The 21443-nt window shown below is 45.1% G+C and overlaps 1 protein-coding gene across 1 annotated transcript; it reads right to left on the bottom strand.

Moving 5' to 3' along the window:
• Positions 1 to 10366: 10366 nt before the first annotated feature.
• Positions 10367 to 20374, bottom strand: ODC1 (ornithine decarboxylase 1). Its single transcript, XM_071440884.1, has 11 exons — positions 20091 to 20374; positions 17062 to 17210; positions 16722 to 16895; positions 16381 to 16553; positions 15959 to 16093; positions 15696 to 15777; positions 15288 to 15371; positions 13845 to 14007; positions 13644 to 13756; positions 13157 to 13371; positions 10367 to 10844 (listed from the first exon to the last, which is right to left on the bottom strand). Exons 2-11 carry the CDS (start codon positions 17161 to 17163, stop codon positions 10703 to 10705), a joined length of 1383 nt encoding a protein of 460 aa, XP_071296985.1. The 5' UTR covers positions 17164 to 17210; positions 20091 to 20374; the 3' UTR covers positions 10367 to 10702.
• Positions 20375 to 21443: the final 1069 nt, after the last annotated feature.

Here is a 21443-nt window from a genome sequence, read left to right as displayed (position 1 = left end):
TTTGGAGTGGGTTTTTGAGAAGTGGCTGTCAAGCTTGGATCAGTTGGTTTCTCTGCTGTGGGTGTATGAAGGAAAAGGGCACAAGCAGGAAAAATGGCACATTCTCATGTTGTGCATGACAATGATGCAGAAGGAAAGGGTTTCTGAGTGCTGTAGGGGGGTGCTACTGGAGCACTGTAGTCATCCCTGCCTGCACCCTCTCTTCACCTGCACCAGAAGCTCATTGCCACAGTGGGTAGATTTTTCTGGGTGGCCCAGCACACCCTGAAAGTCAGTGCTTAATCAAGCCCTGAAAGGTGGGGGGCTCTATCCCACTGATGGTATGTAGCCACCTGTATTGTTGAACAGCAATGAGATTTACCCTCCAGCTTGCCTCCAGGTCATGCCTTTTCCTTTAAAACAGGGGGAAATTATTTTTAATATGAAAAAGAGTGATCCTGGGGAGGTGTTAAGACTCAGCTTTAGGGGTTGGCGTGGTGGACTTGCCTCCAGAAACAAAGCTCAAATTTCACTTGCTCTGCCCATGGGATTGGGAGAATTATTGGTACTTCAGAGAATTGACCACAGCCTTAGCAGGCTGGCTGGCTATCTTGGATTACTAATTAGTGATTTACAAGGAGTTGGAGCCCATAGACATGCTCTGCTGTGTCCTGGAAGAGAGGATGGAGTTGCACAGTGAGGACCTGGGTAAGCTGGGGTTTCATACAGGTGAGAAGAGCTGAAGTGAATGCATTTGACCCAGCCAGGTTTTAAACTTTATCCATGTATCTTAAAGTAACACGTTTTTGGTTTTTTTCATCCCAGAATAGTGATATTTCACTCTTTATGCCACCAGCATGGTGGTGAAAAGCCAAGCTATTTAATTTCTTTCCCTTAAGCAAAGTTGCAGCTACTGCTATGGGTGACAGCGACCCAGGCTGAGGAGCTGCTGCCACCTGAAATGCCACAGGAAAAGCTTTCCAACGGCCTGCTAAAATGAACAGAAAGAAATTGCTTGGATCAGATGGTAGCCACATGAGTGCATCCAAAGAACAGAAGGATGAGAGTGTAACCTCTTTCTAAAATCAGCCTCCAGCAAACATGATACCAAATTATTAGCTGGAGTTTCTTTTGGTCACTCCAGGGCATGGTCTAAGGAACTCCAAATCAGTAAGTCTCATGTCTGGACCACAAAAAATCAGTAGAAACTATAGCAAAGTACAGACATTGCAGATGCTAGATAAATATGATGTATAAAGGGAAGAGATAGAATGAGCTCTTACAAATGGAAGTTGTGCCTGATAAGTCTGATCTTTACAGGAATGAAGAGGTAACACATTCTTAAATGGTCTGAAAAGGGAAGAATGGATAGCTATATAAATATAAAGAAGTTTACTGGTGATACAAGATTGTTTAAGATCATTAGAGATTAGGCAAAATATTGAAGAAGTTTTTCTCCATATTGATTCTGAGGCAGCAAAGCTACTACCCATTAACTAAAGCTTAGTTGTTACCTAATATTAACTAAAAGAAAAAAAGTTCTCTAAAAAACAGTAGTTCTATCCATTCATACACTTTAAATTCAAAATTTTAATGGTATTGGGATCACTTTGGGTAGAGCACTCAGTGCTCACCTTACAAGACAAAGAAGCTTTTGGAGAGCTTTACAGTTTAGGATGTTACTGACCTGGGTAAAATGGTTCCCTGAGCATTGCACTCATCAAATGGGGTTACACTGGCCTCTAGGACCCCTGCTCTGGCACAGCATGTCCCCCCTGTGCAGCCTGCATGCCCACGTTTCTGTGCCCTTAGCTCTTTGCTTGACAATTTAAACTCTCTACATGGCAGCTGGTACCTGGCTAAATCATATACAGTGTCAGCCATAGCCGTGCAGAGTAGTGGCAAGAGGCTTCCCAGCTGCCTAATGCAGGCAGGGAACATTTTGATCAGCCCCTCTTGACCCTGCAGCTAATGCAGGCCAGACAATCTGCCTTGGTAATTTGTGTTCCAGGCTTGTACCTTTGGCCTGAGGCTGGAGACAATGTCAAACATCTGCTGCTGGACTCCTGAGGGTGATGTCAATGCTCTTTTGTCCTAAGTCTGGTACCAGCTCAGCTGCATCCATCTCTCCCAAAGCTAAATTGTACTTTATCGTGTGGTATTGCTCAGGACAGAAAAAAACTCATTAGATATCAGCAATTCAGCACGTTACACTCATAGTAATAAATAATGACCAGACTAGCATTTTTTCCTCCTTTTCACTTTACCTTTCTTTTCTTCCTTTCTGCTGGTGCACAGACTCTCAGGAAGAATAGAGGAGCTGGCAGGATGGCCAAGGATGGTTGCAGAGGGTCCCTATGCATTACTGGGGACAGTATCAATAAGCCAGGGCAGCAGAAATGTGCTCTGCCTTTCTGCAGTCCCACTGGTATCCTCTGCCCAAGCAGGGTGGTTTTCTGCAGAAACAACAGCAGTGGGAAAAACTCAGGGCCTCTCCCAGGGCATGTCTTGGAGTGCATCCAAGGGCACGCCCAGATTTAGCTGTCCAGCCCTAGGTAAGGGGTGACCTCCATGCATACAATAGGCACTGTAAGACATCTGTCTCCAGCCTTCCTTGAGCCTTCCTTGGGATGTTTCTCTGATCGGGAGTGCAGGGACCTGAGCAAGGCTGGACTCATCTGCTGAAGAGGTTTTTAGGGAACTCTCACTCTTCCAGCCTGCCCTTATCTCTCATCGGCTGCAGACACTTCAGGGAGTCTCTGCTGAGTCCTACAAACCCCTGGACTTGGTGGCATTGGGCAGAAGAACACGGGGAGCTCCTGGCAACCCACCTGGAGGGATGCACCCCGGGCAGATGTACTGGGCCTCTCTGCTCTGACCTCTTCCCTCCCCACCATCTTTCCTTGAGCTCAAAAGCCAAAGGTTTAAGGAGTTATGTTTTCCCTGCAAGCTCTGTTTCCCTCTCAGCTTGCCTCAGTGCCAGTCAATTTATTTGCTGGTAATAAAGAAATTTCCTTTCTTCTCCCAGAAATGTGGTGTGCAGGCAGTAAGCACAGCCTAGGGAAGGTCTCGGAGCTGAGGCCTTGTGCTGCTGAGGGGCAGGCGGCAGCAGCCGGGCTCGCAGTGTGGGGATGGACGCGGCAGGTGCGGGGCGGCGAGGCCCTGGCGCGGGCCGCTGCTGCCATCTAGCCATGGTGCCGCTCAGCCCTCACCCGCGCCGCCTTCTTCGGCTACGTCCTGCCCACGGCACTGCTTCGCTGCAGCTTTCCTCTTCTGAGCCACCGAGAGAAGGCATCTTTAAAGGTGTCTTCGTTTGGCCCACCCTTTGCAGGAGTGCAGCGGTAGCGGCTGCAGGGCCGGGCCGGGCCGTGCGGGTCGCTGGGCCCTGCTCCCCGCAGGCTCTGTGCCCCGCGTCCTTCCTCCCTGACATTCACCTCTCCTGGGGGAGGACACCCCCGTGCCCTGCTGCTGGCATGGTTACTGGATCCAGCGGCTCTCCCACTGTTCTAAGGACACCACCAGTATCCTAAACCTGAGGCTGGGAAGGCTTCTTAGCTTTTGAAGCCCTTTGCTCCCTCCAAATGTCCACAGCTCTCCCAGGAAGAGAAGCAGTGATCAGTTCATTCAGCTGGGGATATAGGAAAACTGCTTTAGGAGGGTGAGAGGCCACCTTACAAGGGTCAGGGCTCCTGGGTGAGGAATCTTCACGCCATGGAGCAGGATGAGACTTTTCCCTTTGTTCCAACAGCGACACTGTGTCTTTGGTTTAATATCCATTACCAGTTCTTCCCCACTACTTTTTCATTTTTCTGAGGCAGGAGTGGGTCCTCTCCCTTCAGCAGCTGCTCAGAGGCTGCTGCCCAGTTTAGATCCATTTTAGCCCTGGAGCACAAACCCTCACCAAGGAGAGCCCCACAGAGGGGCAGGCAGCCAAGGCTGGTAGTGCTGGCAAACCCCATTGCTGAAGTGAAGGAACTGCTCTACAGGGCTCAGCCTCATGGCACTGCCAGACCCACTAGGGAGCAGGGTGATGGCAAGCACACTAGGGTTGGAAGGGACTTCAGGAGGTCTCTAGCCCAGATTCTTGCTCCAAGCAGGATCAATTGCAAGATCAGCTCAGGGCTGATCTGTCAGGTCTCAAAAGCCTCCAGAGATGGAGCAACCCCAGCAGTCCTGGCTGTCCCCATGAAGCAAGTTTCTCCTTGCATCCAGCCTGACTTCCAGGTTTCAGCTTGTGTCCACTGGCACTTAACATCAGCAATCCTGCAAAGCTGCTCTACAGAAGGTGGCATAAATCAGTTCTATACACTTACTCAAAAAAACCCCCAAAGAACCAAAACAAAAAAAAACTGACAACAGCAAACCTAAATAAACCCCAGCAAGAGAGAAGAACAAAAAACATCACAGAAGTAGCTACTGAAAGAACCAAGTCTCAGGCTGGGCTCCAAGCAGGAAACTGGAAGCTGACAGGACATTTGAGGTAAGAGCCTTAATAAAAAATTAAAGAAATCCCAGCTCTTTTTGAAGTTTTTTGTGTATTTAAACCCTCACATCCTCTGTTTCCCATCTCTGTGAAGGGATGAGATGAGAGCTTTGGCTGGGGCTTTTCTGAGCTGTGCAATAGCTTAATTATTACTTTGTACATACTTTTTCCGTGTACATACTTTCTTATTTGCATTTGTTCACTCTCGTAACATCTCACTCCTGCTGTGCTCTAACATCAGGAGTGTGGGACTCATTTGAAAGCTTCCCGTTTCACTCCTTTCCTCCTCCTTCCCTGGCTCTGACCGACAAAGTTTCTTGGATGCATTTTTTTTGAGCTGAGCTCCATCTTGTGGGCTTTTCCGTGGCTAATTAGTCACCACGTCCTTATCTCCGAGAGGATCTCCCTTGGCTCCGGTCACAGAGGAACAACTCCCTGCTTTGTTTGCAGCCAGCTATAATCATAGAATCAATCAGAGTTACAGAATGGCTTGGGTTGGAAGGGACCCTTGAGGACCAACTAGTTCCAACTAGGTGCCTGGAAGGGGCACCTTTCCACCAGACCAGGCTGCCCAAACAGCCCACAGGGGAATGAGACCCAGATGGCAGAAGAAGGTGAGTCCCATAGTACCTGATCTGTGAGGAGTTTGGGAGCCATTCCAGTGGGGTGCAGGAGCAATCTCTCTCCCCAGAATGAGCAGTCTCTGGCAAGTTGGATTTTCTTTTGCTTTTCACTTCAGTCAGATACTTTAATTGTTTAACACATGCTTTGACTGCAGAAAAGTGGGAACAACAATTGCTGAGAAATATTTACTGAGCTGTTACTGTGAAATGCTGTTGCTACTGATGAACTATTGTTAACAGCAAGTAAATAGTTTTACTACTTAAAAGTTCTTAAGTAGGCTTTTTTTAATCTAACAATGCAATAGGTTATTTTCTTCTTATCACAGTAAGGGCAGCGGCACTTCTTACTGGAAACTGCATCCATGTTATCTTGTTCAGCATTGCAATCCTGTGCTTTGCAAGATTGCCAGTATCTTCTTTTTTCAGCTACTGAGCTTAGTAGCCAAATATAAAAGGTGATGCTTATGCCAACTGAGTGTCCAAATCCTGTTCTCACACAGTAGGGAAATGCTGTCTCAAGGTAGCTTAAATAATACCTGTAAAATATTTTGGGAATTCTTTGTACTGAGCTGCTACAGTTGCCCTTTCTCAGCTCCTTGCTGAGAAACTCAGTGCTTGCTGACTTCTCAAGGTACTCTGAGCCTCCTCATCCTTAGCAGTGATAAGGTGTTGGTAGCAACCCAGCTGGAAGTTCTGGTCTCTGCATCACTGTTCTGAAAGTGTCTCTGCCTTTCCCTCCCTTCCTGAACTGCTGCCCAGCTTTGCTGGCTGCTCTCTGGACTGGAACATGGCAGCTGGCTCCATACCACAAAAGCAGGCTGAACCAATTAGTCCTTTGAAAAGCACTTAAGAGAGCATGAACTGAAGAAACTGTAACTGGAAGGCACTTCTTTTTTGTGGGAATACTGTGGGTAAGACTGGGATCAAGTCTCTAAAATGAGTGAGAAAAAGAAGGGTTGGATTCAGCATGCTAATGCTTTTGTCTCCAGGCAAAGACTAACACATAGAGGAAATTGTTGCTGCAGTATAAGCATCAAGAAACACATTCAAATAAGAGTCTAATATTTACTGGACTGTAGCAATACTTGCAAGACTGCATGGACACACAAAAGACTGCAGTGTGCTCCCTTGAGGGACCTCCCTTTGTTTGCCAGTGATTTCTCTGTAACACTTGTGACTTCTCTGTGCTGAAGTGGAGGGAACTTGAGGAGCCAGTGTTGTTCATGCCCAAAGGGCTCACCTTCACCCTCAGAGTTATCCTGCAAAGGGCATCTTGGTGGCTGTGCCCCCTGGGTGCTCATCATCAGCTTTCCAAAAGTGGCATCACCGTGGTTGAGTTGCTCTAAACACCTGTACTGAGAACTACAAAACCAACTGAAGAGCAAGAGCAAAGCTTGCCAAAACCTAAGTCCCAGCCCCAATATGCTCCCTACTCTCAATATATTTTTAGGGTGGTCAAATACAGTGCTTTAATGAGCTTAAGACAAATTTGAATTGCAGGCATTTGTGACCATGGGTCCTGAAACCAGACCACGACCATGGAGATACCAACTGCCTTCAAACTGTAAAGAAAGTCAGGTGATGCAATCAAAACCAGGGACACTCTCCAAAGCAAGTCTCTCTCACTTCTTTTTTGTACTGATCAGTGCTTCTTTCAAGAGAAAATGAAAAATAATAATTATTGCAAGTGATTATATTTTTCTTTTTGTCAAATAATATTCATCTAAGCTCCTCTTGCAATACTTGTGATAATAATGATTTTATAATAATGATTTTTTTAACTTTTTTTTTTTTGTGGAAGAGGGTTGGTTTTGATCTGGAAATCTTGCTGCAAATTGATGCAGTGTTTAGCTATAAAACACCTATTTAAAGGATAGTAGTTTCTGGGGATGAAGTCTGTGGCAGAAGAGCTCCCTCCAGCAGCACCAGGTTTGTTTCTGCTCCTGCAGGTGGAGTCATGGGGTCCCTGCTCTGTGCTGCTCCCAGCTCTGGGTTTCTCTGCTGGTGAAAGTGAGGCAGCAAAATTGATTCTGCCATGGCACTGACACTGTGGCTGCAAGGCCTGTGTGGTAGCCTAGAAGACAGCAGCTTAGAAAGTAAAACATGAGTTAAGTGGTCATGCAGTAAGACAAGGGATCTCTGCTGCCCTGTGGTACGCTGCCATCAGCAACTTCCCCTTGTCCCTTACCTCCTCTCACTCTGTGTCAGTATTCTCCAATCTCTCCTAAAACATTTCCACCTTTGATTTTCTATCTGTTGTAATTCCAGAGGATGAGTGTCTCTCAGCTTTTTTTGGTATATGAAACTACCTCTGCATCAAAGAATGTCAGCTGAACTCCAGTACAGGACATGTATGGCTACATGGGGACTAAACACAAGGTCTCAGCTATACCTCAAGTTAGATCTCAAGTATCTTCACTATACACAAAAGAGAAATGGGGTGATGAGAAGCCATCTCAGGTAGATGTCTTGGTATTTTCCACAAATATTACTTTTGTTTTACATGTGTGATCCCAAGAGAATCAACATCACCATCACTGCTGCCAGCAAGTGGAGTGAGCACCAGGGACATTTGGAGCAGGGATGCTGCAGTCCCTGCTAATGTGCCAGCAAAGCCCACAGTGAGACAGACAGAGCACCACACAGAGCAAGGCTAGCAAGGAACAACCTGAAAGGCATAGGCTATTCTTGGCTCCAACTTTAATATTTGTTGAGCTAATTACATCAGACAGATGCAGCTGATCTCAATTTTTCTGGCATGCAGCTCCTCCCTTCCTCCTGTATCAGACAAGCCTGCCCCAGGGAGGAATAATTAAGATGTGCAGTTAGAACTAGATATGATTAATAAACACAGCAAAACAGAGCAAAGGCTTTAATGTCCCAAAAGGCCATCAAGGGGAGGTCAAACTAAACCATATGAGCTCACTGCTTACTTTGTTACATCTTTGGTGTCCTACATGGTCCTCACTTCAGCAATAAACAAATTTCCCTACTGTGGATTGTAGGGAATACCCACGGTCACCCTATGACCAAATGCTGTCACTTGGGGTATTTTAAAGTCAATTAACAAATGGACAACTAAGATTCCATGGAAGCCAGGAGCCAGGCAGCCATGAGATGAAATATCCCAAAGCCCAGAACATCTGTTCAGCATAACTTGAGAAAGTTAAGTCTTACTTAAAGACACACCAGCATTATTGTAAACACTTACGAATCCCAGAAAGTACTAAAAGTCCCTTAGCAAAATTCATTGGGGTTTTTTTTATACAGAAGATGCTTCAGATTAGCTGTTTTTAAACACTTGACACACTTGTTAGACATGGCTTAGAGAACATCAGCCAAGTCTATGACATACCAGCCATAGGAGAGAAAGGTAAAGAATTACAGTCAGCTACATCTCTTTAGGGGAGCATCATATGGATCAAAATGCTAGTTAGCATTTCTACAGTCCTGGCCTCCAGTAGAGATGTAAATTTTGGATTTTTGAGATAAAACCTAATGAAATAGCTAAAATAACCAATCAAGTGAAATGCAGATGAAGAAATTAATTGGCAGCCTGCCAACTTCTTCTCAGTGAAGCTCCCTAATTAGTTTCCATAAGTGATTGCCTTCAAACTACCACCTGGACATGGTCTCCACCAGCTGTGAGTAGGGGAAGACAGACTGTGCCACTTGCCCATCAGGACAGTAGGTGCTAGTGCAGGTATCACATAAGGTCTCACTACAGCTGAACTTCCTTCTGACTCAAAATAGCCCCAGCCTTCAAACAAGGCACTTAGAAAAAGTAGATACGTGTCCTTTACACAACTGCAGCTCTTCAGAGTATATTTTCTGCACACCTGTTCAAATGCACTTAGTTTTGGCAGAGCAAGATGTGGAATTGTTACAGTATTAACATTTGGTTACCATTTACTACCTCTGTTTACAGAGGTAATGTAAGAATCATTACATTTCCAGTTGAATTTGGAGAAGCTAAAGGAAACCCTGGTTTGGATGCAGTGAGTTTCTATGAGATTAAAGGCTATGGCTCCACTATGTGTATGTACTGAAGTCTGCCATATGCATAAGAATAAAGACAACTGCTATTTTAATCACAAGCTTAAGTTGGGAATAAAGCAAATAAAGTCACTTGGGCTGCTTCAAGAGACTCAGGAATGAGGTACCATCACTCTTGTTTACCCTACTAATTCAGCTAATGGAGAGTTTCTGCTGGAAGCACAGAATGGAGGTTAAACATTGCCTTTCAGAGCTGCTCGTACAGCTGAAAAAAAGCTTTATTTCTCTTCTTGCTGGTGTCACTGTTTCTACCAGCAATGCCAACCTTTGGACAACCTTTCCAACTTTAACACTTACTCCAAGTTAGCTTAAGCTTTAAGTATTTACTCAATACATTAAGATCTTTCTCTTTACACATCAGGCATTTGCTATAGCATGCCTGCAGTCTAGGACCCTCTGGCCAATAGATCAAATCCAGCTGTAGGACCAATTAGTTTATCAGAAACATTCTCTAATTTTAGTGCAAAAAGTGGCAGCAAACTGGCATAGGTTAAACATAAGTCAGAATTCTCTGTTTCAATAGGCAGACTGTTTTATCACCAACACCCCGTTAGATGACACTAAGTAGAAAAGACTAGGAGCTATCACATTTAATCCAAAGGCAGAAGGGTAGCACATCTTTTCATAACATTAAATAAGAGCTTCTAATTGTATTGCACATACAAAAGATGTCAAGTCCCCTTTCTTATCTCTTTTATACTAAAGCCCTAGGCAACACAGGTCAGAGAGTCTGCCAGGCACAGTTTCAACTTCCTGGGTTTTCCTGTACCAAGTTTTAGTTCTGGCACACGTAACAAGCAGGGTGCCACCCGTGGAGCCTGTGCTCTATTCTCTCATTAATGACTAGATATGTTTATAAGCAGCCACCAGTGCTGGCCACAGCACTTGCAGACTACCTTGCAGAAAACCAGCACAGCACTGAACCTGCAATATGTAACTTGGTACACACATGTTCAGCAGTGAAAAACAAACGTGAATTCACAAGAGTTCACACAATATTCAATTTGTTAACAATCAACTTTCTTCTAATCACATATGAAAAAAGACAACTCCATTTCCCTATCCATTGAGGGGGTTTCCTTCACTTCAGCTGACAGAGCAAGGGTAGGGGAGATCCATTTATTACTAAGTTCTGGGTTTGCAGCATCTGTTCTGCCCTCACATATGCTCTAAGACTCATCTATGACACACTAATTTTCTACAGATTAATGAAACACAGGGCAAATTATTTCAATATACTTTATTTTAAAACAGGTAGGTCACAAAGCACTAAGCTTAGCCCGTTCTGCCATACACAAGCTACAAATACTTGTTTGACAGTTGAGGGTCAGTCTTTAGTAGCATACATGAAAAGTGAATAAAAATCCATATAAAACAATATTCAAATAGTTTCCATAGGAACACAGATAATTGTGACCCATCTCCTAGTCATTTTTCTTGCATTTATGCCAAACCTAAATGTTAAAAAAAACACTTAAAAATTCTACCAAGAATTAAGTTAACAGTCCCCCAAATGCCCTAAATTCAATGACTAACCTTGCACTTAGTTACTAAATATTACCTATACATTAATACTAGCTGAAGCACAAGTTGCTGGATATTCAATTCCACTTTCCCAGGCACAAGAGACTGGCAGACTAGCAACATCCTGCTCCTCCACCTCAGCTAGGAACCCTTGCTCCTTGATCTGCTGCATTAGTTGCCTAGAAAGAAAAAAAATAAAGAGTGAGTCAAAAACTGTTTCACTGCAATCTGCCTAAAAATGTAAGATACATTTTTTAAATTGCCAGTGAGTATGAAATTAATTCTTTATGTGTCATCTGCAATTCTAATATTATCATAGAGGGAAAAAATTAAAAATAATAAAAGCAGAATCCATGCAGGTCACTTGTGGCTGGCTAGGCTTTAGGGTAAGTGCCAATACCAAGCTGATTTTATCATTTCTGTGTAGGATTTAGATTTGCAAAGATGCACCTATACAGCTATGTCTGTATACCTTGTGCTATACAGATTTACTGACTTAGTGCTCAATAGTTCAGAATTTCAGATGTGAAAATCCCTGACAACTTGACTGTCTCTTAGCCCACAGCCTCACATTACTGGGTAACTTGAATCAAGAAGAAGTATGGATAACAGACTAGGAATATAAAGGAGCTGACCAGACCAGTAAGAACCAAGCAACTCCTTCCATGTTCAGACAAGAGTTGTACCAAAACACAACCTCTTAAGAACTTTAGTTAACTGAGTTTTTGGACTTAGTTCACAGATTCATAGAAAAGTTTGGATGCAGCCCAGGACAGGTTTGGCTTTCTGGACTGTGAGGGCACACGGCTGGGTCATGTCCAGCCCCTCACCCACCAGCACCTCCAAGTCCTTCTCAGCAGGGCTGCTCTGGATCTGCTCATCCCCCAGCCTGGATTCATACAAGGGGTTGCCCCCATCCAGCTGCAGCACCTTGCACTTGGTCTTGTTAAACCTCATGAGATTCCCACAGTCCCAATTCTCAAGCCTGTCCCTGTCCCTCAGGTGTGGGGTGGCATCCCATCCCTCAGATGTGTCAAGCTTGGTGTCACCTTATAATTCTAGTCATCTTAGGTATGCAAGGCAAACAGTTGTGCCACTGCATGGCTCCTCATGTATTACTGGTTTTTATTTAGACATAAGTATATCATCTTGTCCATTATCTTTCACAGTTACTAGTCACAAATTTAGTTGTTCACCTCCAGAACATGTAGATGACATTCCAAAATACTTTTGCCTGTCCTAGAAAGATCTGCAGCATAATCTCATTGATACATGCCTCTCAGTTAAAGGCCAGCCTTTATCACAGAATTCTCTTGCCAAAACAGAAAACACACATAGGCCTGAAAGAGGGCTGTGCTGTGGCCTTGGATTACAGATATGTTTGCATAATTAAGCTCAGCATGCCTCAGACCAAGTATTAAATTTTAACAGCAACCTAGTGATACAGTGAAAAAGCAAATTATTCTCCCACAGAGCCATTTTTAGTTCAATTAGACACAGTTTTGGAGTGTTAAGGGAAGTCTAAAGGCTGCATATGTTTTGAAAAATGCTTCAATTGACTGGAGGTTTCACTAAGGGAAAGAAAAAATAAAAGCCCTGCTTATACCAGCAGAGTTAGTAGAAGAATAGAGAAAGCTTCCTCTTACTTTTATGTCAGGAATTCCCCTGAACTTAAAGATTTTCAATAAATTCAAAAACAACCCAACAGCAGAGCTAATCATGCTTTAGGGTAACACTTCTGCCCAAAAGTCCTCTGCCAGTTCAGCAGGCAGGTACCAGTAGAGAGGTAAGGGCTTCCTCTTACAGGAAACCCCACCTTTAGAAGGTGCAATTCATTAACCTGTGTTGCAATGCAGAGCACACAGGTTACTTTAAACTGCTGTTTAAGTTGCAGTTTCACAGTATCCTTGCACTTAAAAAGTAGTCCTGCTTTCTTTACTTACCTGCTTAATAACTTCCCATGGAGATCTAGCACTCTGCACTGAGCACTGAGCCAGAGCTCAACCTAAACCAAGGAATAGCTCTCAAACAAACATAGAGATCATACTGTGAAGCAACACTGTTGAATATTCCTGCATCCTGCAGTCAGGATTTAGTAAGCTACTAATTTAGAAGACAACATATTATAACTGTGATTGACTGGTCTCTGATTACAAGTCACAGAAGCTAAATGTAAAGAATTCATAACGGTTCTGTATGTTGTGCAATAGTGAAAACACTAGCTAGAATCCAGATTAATGACATCTCCTAGCATTGCCCCTTAAAAAATATCTCTCCTATAAGCATGTACAACAGAGAAAAGTAATTAGTAGCATCAGCATTTTTTCTAACCACATAGCAAAAGCTTTCAGAAGCACTGCCTTCTTCCACACCAGGAGGTTTTACAAGAGCTGTGCCACCAAAACTACCCTTGCTTGTTAAGGGGTTGATACGAGCTATTTATTACAGTGATCTCAGAAGTACTGATGGATCATGCTACTTAGTTACTAACCATGCTGGTCTTGACATCACATAGTGTATTGTTGGCCTTTGGAATCCATTGAAAGTAGAAGCTGCTGCAACAGTATAGGCACCCATGTTTTCAAACAGGATCCAGTCACCAACTTGCAGCTCGGGCATGTTGAACCGCTCAACAATCCGATCCAAGCCATCACATGTTGGTCCCCAAATGCTGCAGGAGTAGCAGCTGTCATCTGGCTTAGGCCGCTAAAGAAGAGAGTGGAGTTTAATTAGTTGACTATCAAAACAGAACTTCCAGAAGCAATATCATAGTGTAACATTTCCCCTCTGAAGAAAAGGAAGAGCTGCTTGCAGGTTCTTCACCTCTGGCTTTGAGTTAATTCCACTGCATGCTTCATAAGTTAAATGCCAGTCTGGCAACATGAAGGGAACATTGAACTGAGAAATGACTGCTGTGACAAGGATTCTCCTACACCCATGATATACGACTAGTATGTGATACTTCTGAACAGGCATACCTTTTGCAGAACTGGCTTAACATGTGCATGATCATACAAGATGCAGTTGAATGATCCATAGACCCCATCATTCACGTAGTACATAAGTGTTTTGTCATTTGTATCATCTTCATCTGGAAGAAGTTGAGACACCAGTGAGAAAAAGTCTTGGAAAGACACACACAGTTGGCTAGATGTAAGTCTAGGGCTTGATTTACATACCATCAGAACCTGTTTGCTCCTTTAACACAATTTTCTTTGCAATTATGTTGACTGCCAGAGTGAATGCTGATGCAACATAGTATCTTCCTGGCTCTGCAATAATATTTATTCCAGAATCGGAAGGGAAGTATTTGTCCAGTGCTGGGTTGATTACACTTGTGATCTAGGGAAAAAATCAGATGCCAGTATTAGAATTTCAGCTGCTACTCAGGTGCTACCTTAGACATCTGAAATGAAGTAAGACCCTTAAATTCAAAATTATATACTAGTGAAACACGTAACATCTATTAACATCTATTGTAATTTCTATTGACTGCTTTTTCTTTCTTATTCGAAATCTTGTTTGCAATTAATTAACTATATCCAAAGCAACAAAAGCAGACACCGCTTTGCAGCTTAAAGTTTAAGTAACAAAGCAGGTCATGTTTGGGGCTGAAGGAAATCACCCCTCCTAGGCTCATTAAACCATCATTAATGCCCTGCAAGTCCCCACACTTCAAATCTGATTTGTAGTTCACTTGTAGTGCTGCTACTTACGCACTATTCCACAGCTTACTAAATCCTAAAGATGTCATCTCATGGGATCATAAGCATACAGAGGGCTTTCCCATCATACTTGAAATTCAGCTGCCTTCATGAACAGTTATTTCCAGGTTCTGAAGTTATCCTGAAGCTGCCTCCAACTGCAACATGACTGTATGGCGCCATGGAGCCCAATGACATAATTTGCTTTTGATGCCTCACACACACCCATACTGCACTATGAGAAGCCAGACTTCATTAGGAGCTACCAAAAGGGTTACAATGTTGGCTCACACTATTATAGGAAAATGTTTAATGTAACCTGCTGTATCCTTGTGTTAACATGTAACATTTAACACCTCCTTGGATTAGAAGGCAAGGTGCTCTGACAACACTGCTTTAAGTGGAAGTCCCAGCAATATTCAGCCCCCTTGTCTCTTCAGAAAGCAGAGCTATTGCTGACATAAAGCAGACTGGAAAACACTGAACAACTTAATTATCCAAAAGCCAGTCCTAAATCAAATCTGACACTGACCTCATATGCTGCCACCCCTAAGGACAGTATGGGCTCAGAACTACCCTTTCACCCTGTTTGGGAGCAGTGCCAATCTATTCAATCTCAAGTACAGCACCAACTGAAAGAAGTCTATGCCAGTAAGAATCAACCCTGTAGTTAAAACTGGCTTTACTTTTTTGAGACTTCAGCATGCTTGTGCAGTCATTTAGCTATGTATCTAATGAACTCATCTAATTTCTAACTTTCAGATTTATTCCTCTTTCCCTCTTAATTTCATTTCTGACCAAGCAGACACATTTTTGCAAATGTGTTTGCAAACAAACAGAAAAAGCAAGATTTTATTTAATCCAGATCAACACTCAAAGCAGACTCCACAACCTGAGAACTTCTTAGCAAAGCTATACCTCTTCAAATTTAAGCTTGACATCTTCAGAGCCAGGGAAGCCACCACCAATATCAAGCAGATACATATTGAAGCCAAGTTCAGCCTAAAATGAAATGAACAGCAACACTGTCAAGAAAAGTTTATAATTTATGTCAGTTTATAATTTATCATTTTAGCTTTAAAAATAATGTGAAGTCGTTTCATTAACACTTGAAATAGAGCTAACACATGTTCAGGTAACAGTAATTTGAGTTTGAGCTGCCAATTTTAGTTCTTCCAAGCTGGTCAAAGTAAGCTACCAGGACCTAAAAAATTCCAACAACATCAAGTCAGTGACTTAGCTAGCTTTTAACCCCATAACAGTTGTACAGTTCATTCAAGTTTGCCACAACAGTTGAGCAGTAGTTCCAGAGAAAGTAGAACTTACTCCCATATCAAACACACAGCGGGCATCAGAAATGGCTTGAACAAAGGTCTCTGGGTCTGTGCATCCACTTCCAACATGGAAACTACAAAAAGATACAAAATATCAGTTGCTATCTGGCAAATTACTCAAGAAATTTTGTATAAACTCATGTCATCACATGCAAAGGCATCTCTATTGTCAGGTAGACCTGACAATAGAGATGTTTAAAGGAAATTTAAAGGAAATTTATTTAGTACAATTGTGTTTTGATACTGTCAGCTCACCTAACTCCAACAATGGCAAGGTCAAGTTCTTTTGCACGCTCCAGAAGAAGCCTGCTGGTCTTAAGTGTAGCTCCAAATTTAACACTCAGACGACAGACTGCTTTGGAGTCATCGGTGGTAATGCGCAAGACCAACCTAAAAACAGGAAAAATGAGGAGTTAAGTTTCAATATAACAGACATCATCACCAGGCAGGTATGATCTCAGAATGAGACTGAGCTTAAAGATAGAAGCTGCTCTGCTATCTCTTCCTAAAGTGCCAGTAAACTCTACAAGATTAGATTTCACTGGTTAAAAGTATGTTTATTATTTCACAGTTTTGCAGACTACCTTAAACTAATGAAGAACAAGTTTCAGATAAAGCAGATATTTCTGTATCTTGGGAACCCATGGAAGAATTATAGAACAATTAGCATTACTTACTTGGCTTTTGGATGGGCCCTTGCAACTTTCATTAGTTCCACTTCACTATCAAATGTCATCATCTGCACACCACTGCTGGCAGCATGTTTGATTTGAGATACTTGTTTGCAGGGATTTGCATATATTATTCGCTCAGGAGGCACACCAATGCTCTGTACCAGCTGTATTTCAGTCTGAAGAAAGAACAGATTACACTTGTACAAGATATTTCTTGATAGATGATTAATGCAATCAGAACTACAAAAGCAACACCACTCAGTTATGCTTAATTTTACACAAACATGGCTTGTAAGGCTGAACAGACACCAGCATCACAGATCAGAAGACAGTTGAGATCTCACCTTACTGGCACAATCAAATCCTGCCCCAAGAACAGCAAGCGTCTTCACAACAGCTTTGCTGTCATTGCATTTTACGGCATAGAAGGGGGTCACCCGAGGAAGGGCCTTATGCCAACGCATGTGCTTCTTCACAATGTCCCCGAGGTCAGCAACATAGAAGGCATCTTTATCATCCTAGAGCAAACACACATCTTAACCTTACAAACAGCAGATAACAGGATAAGCCTAGAGGTCGGTATTTGAGGGGGCTGTCTTGTGGATCATTTGCAAGGACAACTTGTTCTATTAGTTTATAAGTTTGTAGCATCAGGAAATGTAGTGGTTTTCCCATCATACTTACAGAAGATGACACTTCATTTATTTTTTGGTCAAGGATATCCTTGGCAGTAAAGCCTTCATCAAGGAAGGTCAACTCAAATTCTTCTTTGCTGAAGTTACTCATGACTTCCAAGATTTTAGGTTTCTGTGAAAGGACTTGAGTATGAAGTGCTGGAAAAAAAAAAGTTAATTACTTAATTTGAGTTCATATAGTTTACAATCCATACTTCACTTACATTCATATAGTCATTATATGACCACTACTTTGTGCTCATATAATTTACAATTATACAGCTCCTACAGTGATCACTAATAGCTGCGTAGATTAGACACTTGCATAATGACAGAACAGATATAATCAGAACCAAGGAAGCAGGCCAAAATAATCTTGCTAGCTGGAAGGCAAGTTCTCTTTTGTTCAACAATTCTATGATGTTCTGAATCTGCTCAAAGAAAAAACCAATCAAATAAATACTGTCAGTTATTATTAGACTGGCTCCCTGGCAGTTTCTGCTCTCTTTTCCTTCACATCAGAGCTATTAATATTAAGGCTAGCATCTACTTATGACCTTTTTTTTAACTCCTAAGCACTATTTTAGCTCACCAGTTTCAGAAGAAAGTGTTTACTTGTTATTGTCAACACAATCCAAGACTTTAGTGACTTCTAAGTAGTAACAACTCTCATTAGGTCCAAGCCAGGTAAATATTTGGATTCTCAATACAGTTCAGACTGTGCATAAAGCAGACATGAGAACAGGGCTTTCCTTGACTCCTTGACGCTGCTCTGTTGGTAGTCAGAGCTTCCCTGTTCTACTCATGACCTCCAAGCTACATAAGAACCTCAGCTGTCATGAGTGGCAGATACACACTTGAGACTGGTTCCTAACTCTGACCTGCAGAAAAAGTCTTAACAGGGATCCCAATTAGCACTTTAGAACAGGATTTTACAAATCTTCATTGCTAACAGAAATCTACCTGTTAAGTAGAAAGTCCCATGAGAACTAGAACTAAAGAGCAAAAGCACTCCTCTGCCATCCAGGATCCATGAAGTCCATGGGCCCCCCTTTCACTGGGTAGTCCAAATACAGAACAACAGCATTCTCCATCAAGCTGCTAAGCAGAGTGTGTGCTACCTTTCAAAGACCTCAGCACTGCAAGTCACTCATGTAACGGGATCCAGCCTCCTTCCTTCTCTCAGCAATTTTTACACTCAAACTAGTCATGCAGACTAGGACTGAAAATTATGCAAACTCTGAATTACTCACTAATATTATGTTACTGCTTCCTTTATTTTCAAAAAGTCTGGCTATAAACCAATTGAAAAAGGATGTTTTATAGCTGTTACAGTTTAACAAGACCAACAGAAAAAAAACCCAACAGAATCATTAATTCCATACATGTGTATAACATTATTTGAATTTTATTGAATAACTTTGAAACATCAGCAATTATACTTCATTTCAACCTTCAGAAACATATGGCAACAAGAACTACTTCATATCTTTAGATCATTTCTCACTCATCAGAGACAAATCAAATTTGAGATTCAAACTAGATTAAGCTTTGATTCTAATAAGCCCAACAATCCATTGAACCTCATTTTCCTTCTGCTCTCATTCACGTGCAGTGATAATTCTACCACAAGCTGGATTAAAGTCTTCTCTTTAAAGCCTCTTTGAAAGGACCATAAGAAGCAGCAAATTAAACACTTGTCAGGAGGTGCTTGTTACTAAGGAGAAGTTGCATCTCATCATAGACTTGCAGAAAGCGGTTCAGGGACTTCAGCTGTGGTTAAGAGATGTGAACACCATTAGGAAGAATTCAGTTTAACTTCCCCTCTGCAGAGAACGGCATAACCAGCACTTTTCCTTTTAACATTTAAAAGGGAAATTACTTTTACTGGCCACAACAGATTTTGTTAAAAAGTTCTTGCAAGCTTTCCATCTCCACCTCATTGCACAATTTTAACTACAGTGTAATTACACAGCATACAGACAGAACAAGATCGCGTAGGTGCAAACAGTAGCCTCCCAAAGGATGTTTCTACTTGGACTGTGAGCAAAGTGTCTGCAGCTCCCCAGAAGAAAGGCAATTTATGCTCACTTAGAATTCGTCCTACAGAACATTTCCCTATTTAGCAGCTGTACTTAGAGCTGAGTCATGCCTGCAGGCTCGGTACTCAAACAGCCAAGCTGCGTCTAGAAAACGTGCCCGAGGCGCCCCTGACTGCGGAGCCTGCAGAGCGCTGCGGGCTGCACGGACGGGGCCGGCTGCCCTGCGCTCCGGACGCCTTCTCCCTGCAAAGCCACACGGTCCCGCAGCAGAGCCCGACGGGGCCGAGCTGGGGCAGCGCTGCCCGCCTCGGCAGCGGGGCATTGCGGCTTCCCGAGGAGGCGCCTGTCAGCGCCGGGGTGCACCTTCATTACAGCTCACATCACCCCGAGACGCCCGGGGAGCAGCGCTCCGCGGGAGAGGGGCTCGCTCCCCATCCCTCGGGGTATTCAAGGCCAGGTCGGACGGGGCTCTGAGCAGCCGGGTCTAATGGAAGTTGTCCCTGCCGTAGGCAGAGTTAGACCTGGATAGTCTTTAAGGTCCCTTCCAACCCAAAGTGCTCTGTGATTCTCTGATCCGCTCCCGGCCCAGGCCAGTGCCCGCCGGGTGTGCAGGGGGGCAGCGCCCCGGCGCCGCTCGGCCCAAGGGCGAGCCCGGCCGCCTCAAGCCCCGTTCCTGCCACGCACCTGCCTTTCCCCACCCCGGAAACAGCCCGGCGGCCACGGCGGGGCCGTCCCTTCCCCCGCTGCCGGAAAGCGCCGCCAATGCTCCCCAGGCGAGCCGGTCTGGCCCGCTTACAGCCGCCCGGAGTCTCCCGCCTCCCCACCGGGGCCGGGGATTCCCCGTGCCCGGCGGCAGCACCGGCGCCCAGCCCGGGCCGCGCCGCTTGCCAGCGGCCCCGCAGACACGTGGCTCCGCGCCGGCCGCTTCCGCCGCGGCCCCGCCGCCCGCCCGCTCCGCTCCTCGGCACAGCCCGGCACATCCCGCCGCCCGCCTCACCTCGCAGCGGTGGCGAAGCTGCTGACAAGCCCCACAGCGGCCGATCCCCTCGCTCCGAGCCGCCTCCCCCTCCTCCTACGAGCCGGGCGCGGTGCGCGGAGCCGGGCGGGAGCGCCGGACCGGCTGAGGAGGAGCGGGGCTTGGCGGGGCGAGCGGGGCGCCGCGGCTGACAAAGCTTCGCCACGGCCGCCGCGCTCCTATTTATAGCGCCGCGGCGTCGCTGTGGCAACGCACCAGCTCAAACCAGCCGCGATCGGCTGGGACCGGGCGCGCTCCCACCGCCGCTATTGTGACGTACGGCCGAACATGCGCACGGCGCCCCCCGCCCGCCCCGCCCCGCCCCGGCCCGGCCCGGCCCCTGTCCGGCCCCGGCCCGGCCCCGGCCCCTGCCCCTGCCGTGCGTGCCGAGCCCCTGCGCGGGCTGTGTCCTTCCCGCGGCCCCTTCCCCCGTGGGGCCGCCCGGGACGGGATCCACCTGCGGGGTGATGTGCGCGACCACAGCGCTGCGGGCTGCCAGCAGGTGCATGGCCCGCGCCGTCCCCGCCGCCGGTTCCGTACCCCCGGGTCGGTACCGCAGCCTTAGCGTGAAAAAGCGGCTGCGTGAGGCCGGAGGGTTGCGGCTTCAAGCGATGCCTTTGGCAGATGTTGGAGGAAAGCGCTGCTGAGCCAGGGGACACGAAGTGTGTCACAGCCGGCGTGTCGGTGGGATGACAGAGCCATCCAATTTGTGCGGCTCTCGCAGCCGCTGTGCTCGGCACTGGCTGCTGTCCGCAGCGATGCTGCCCCTGCCTGCATCTCTGACCACCGAGGGTGTTATCCAAAACACTTCCCGTAACACTGACCAGAGTTTTTCCATCCGCCCTTGTTCTGACACTGGTGGCTGTTTCCACTGTAAAAATAACTTTGTATTACTGGCTTGTTTTAGAAATGGGCGTCCAGGGTAAGAAGGTATCAATTGATCCTTTCAGTCCAGTTCTGGTTTAGCCCTGAACGACTGTGCTTTCTGCCCTTGTCAGGACAGACATTTTCTGCCCCTCTCCTCCTCTGTTTAAAAAGTTCAAGCCTCACCCCATTGTAGATGGACTAAGTCCCTGCCCTATGGACTGAGTTCTTGCCCTGTCAATGTTTGTGGGAGGATGGAGCTACCCTTGCCATGCTGAAAAAGTGATTTTTACACCCAGACACCTCTGGAGCATTTATAAGAGAGGCAAGGAACCTTTCTGCAGCCCTTGCTGCAGGACAGAGCTCAGGGTGCTCCTGCTCCCCATCTCCAAGTCACCGAAGGCTCTTTTAATGGTTTTATCAAAGTAGATATCTGGGCAGCCCCTACCCTCCGGCAGAGCTGTGAGTGAG

Source organism: Agelaius tricolor, unplaced genomic scaffold, assembly GCF_023055355.1.
Source record: "Agelaius tricolor isolate 1412-34295 unplaced genomic scaffold, bAgeTri1.0.p SCAF_1, whole genome shotgun sequence".
Taxonomy (NCBI): Eukaryota; Metazoa; Chordata; class Aves; order Passeriformes; family Icteridae; genus Agelaius; species Agelaius tricolor.
This window is presented reverse-complemented; position numbering and strand designations above follow the sequence as displayed.

Bases quoted from the DNA above. Each gene is read 5' to 3' on its own strand.
- ODC1 (XM_071440884.1), bottom strand. From the start codon at position 17,163: ATGAGTAACTTCAGCAAAGAAGAATTTGAGTTGACCTTCCTTGATGAA. The intron at 15,372-15,695 runs GTAAGTTCTACT...ATTTCATTTTAG, and splicing joins GCTGTGTGTTTGATATGGGA to GCTGAACTTGGCTTCAATAT. The intron at 13,757-13,844 runs GTATGTAAATCA...AACTTCTTCCAG, and splicing joins GGAGCAAACAGGTTCTGATG to ATGAAGATGATACAAATGAC.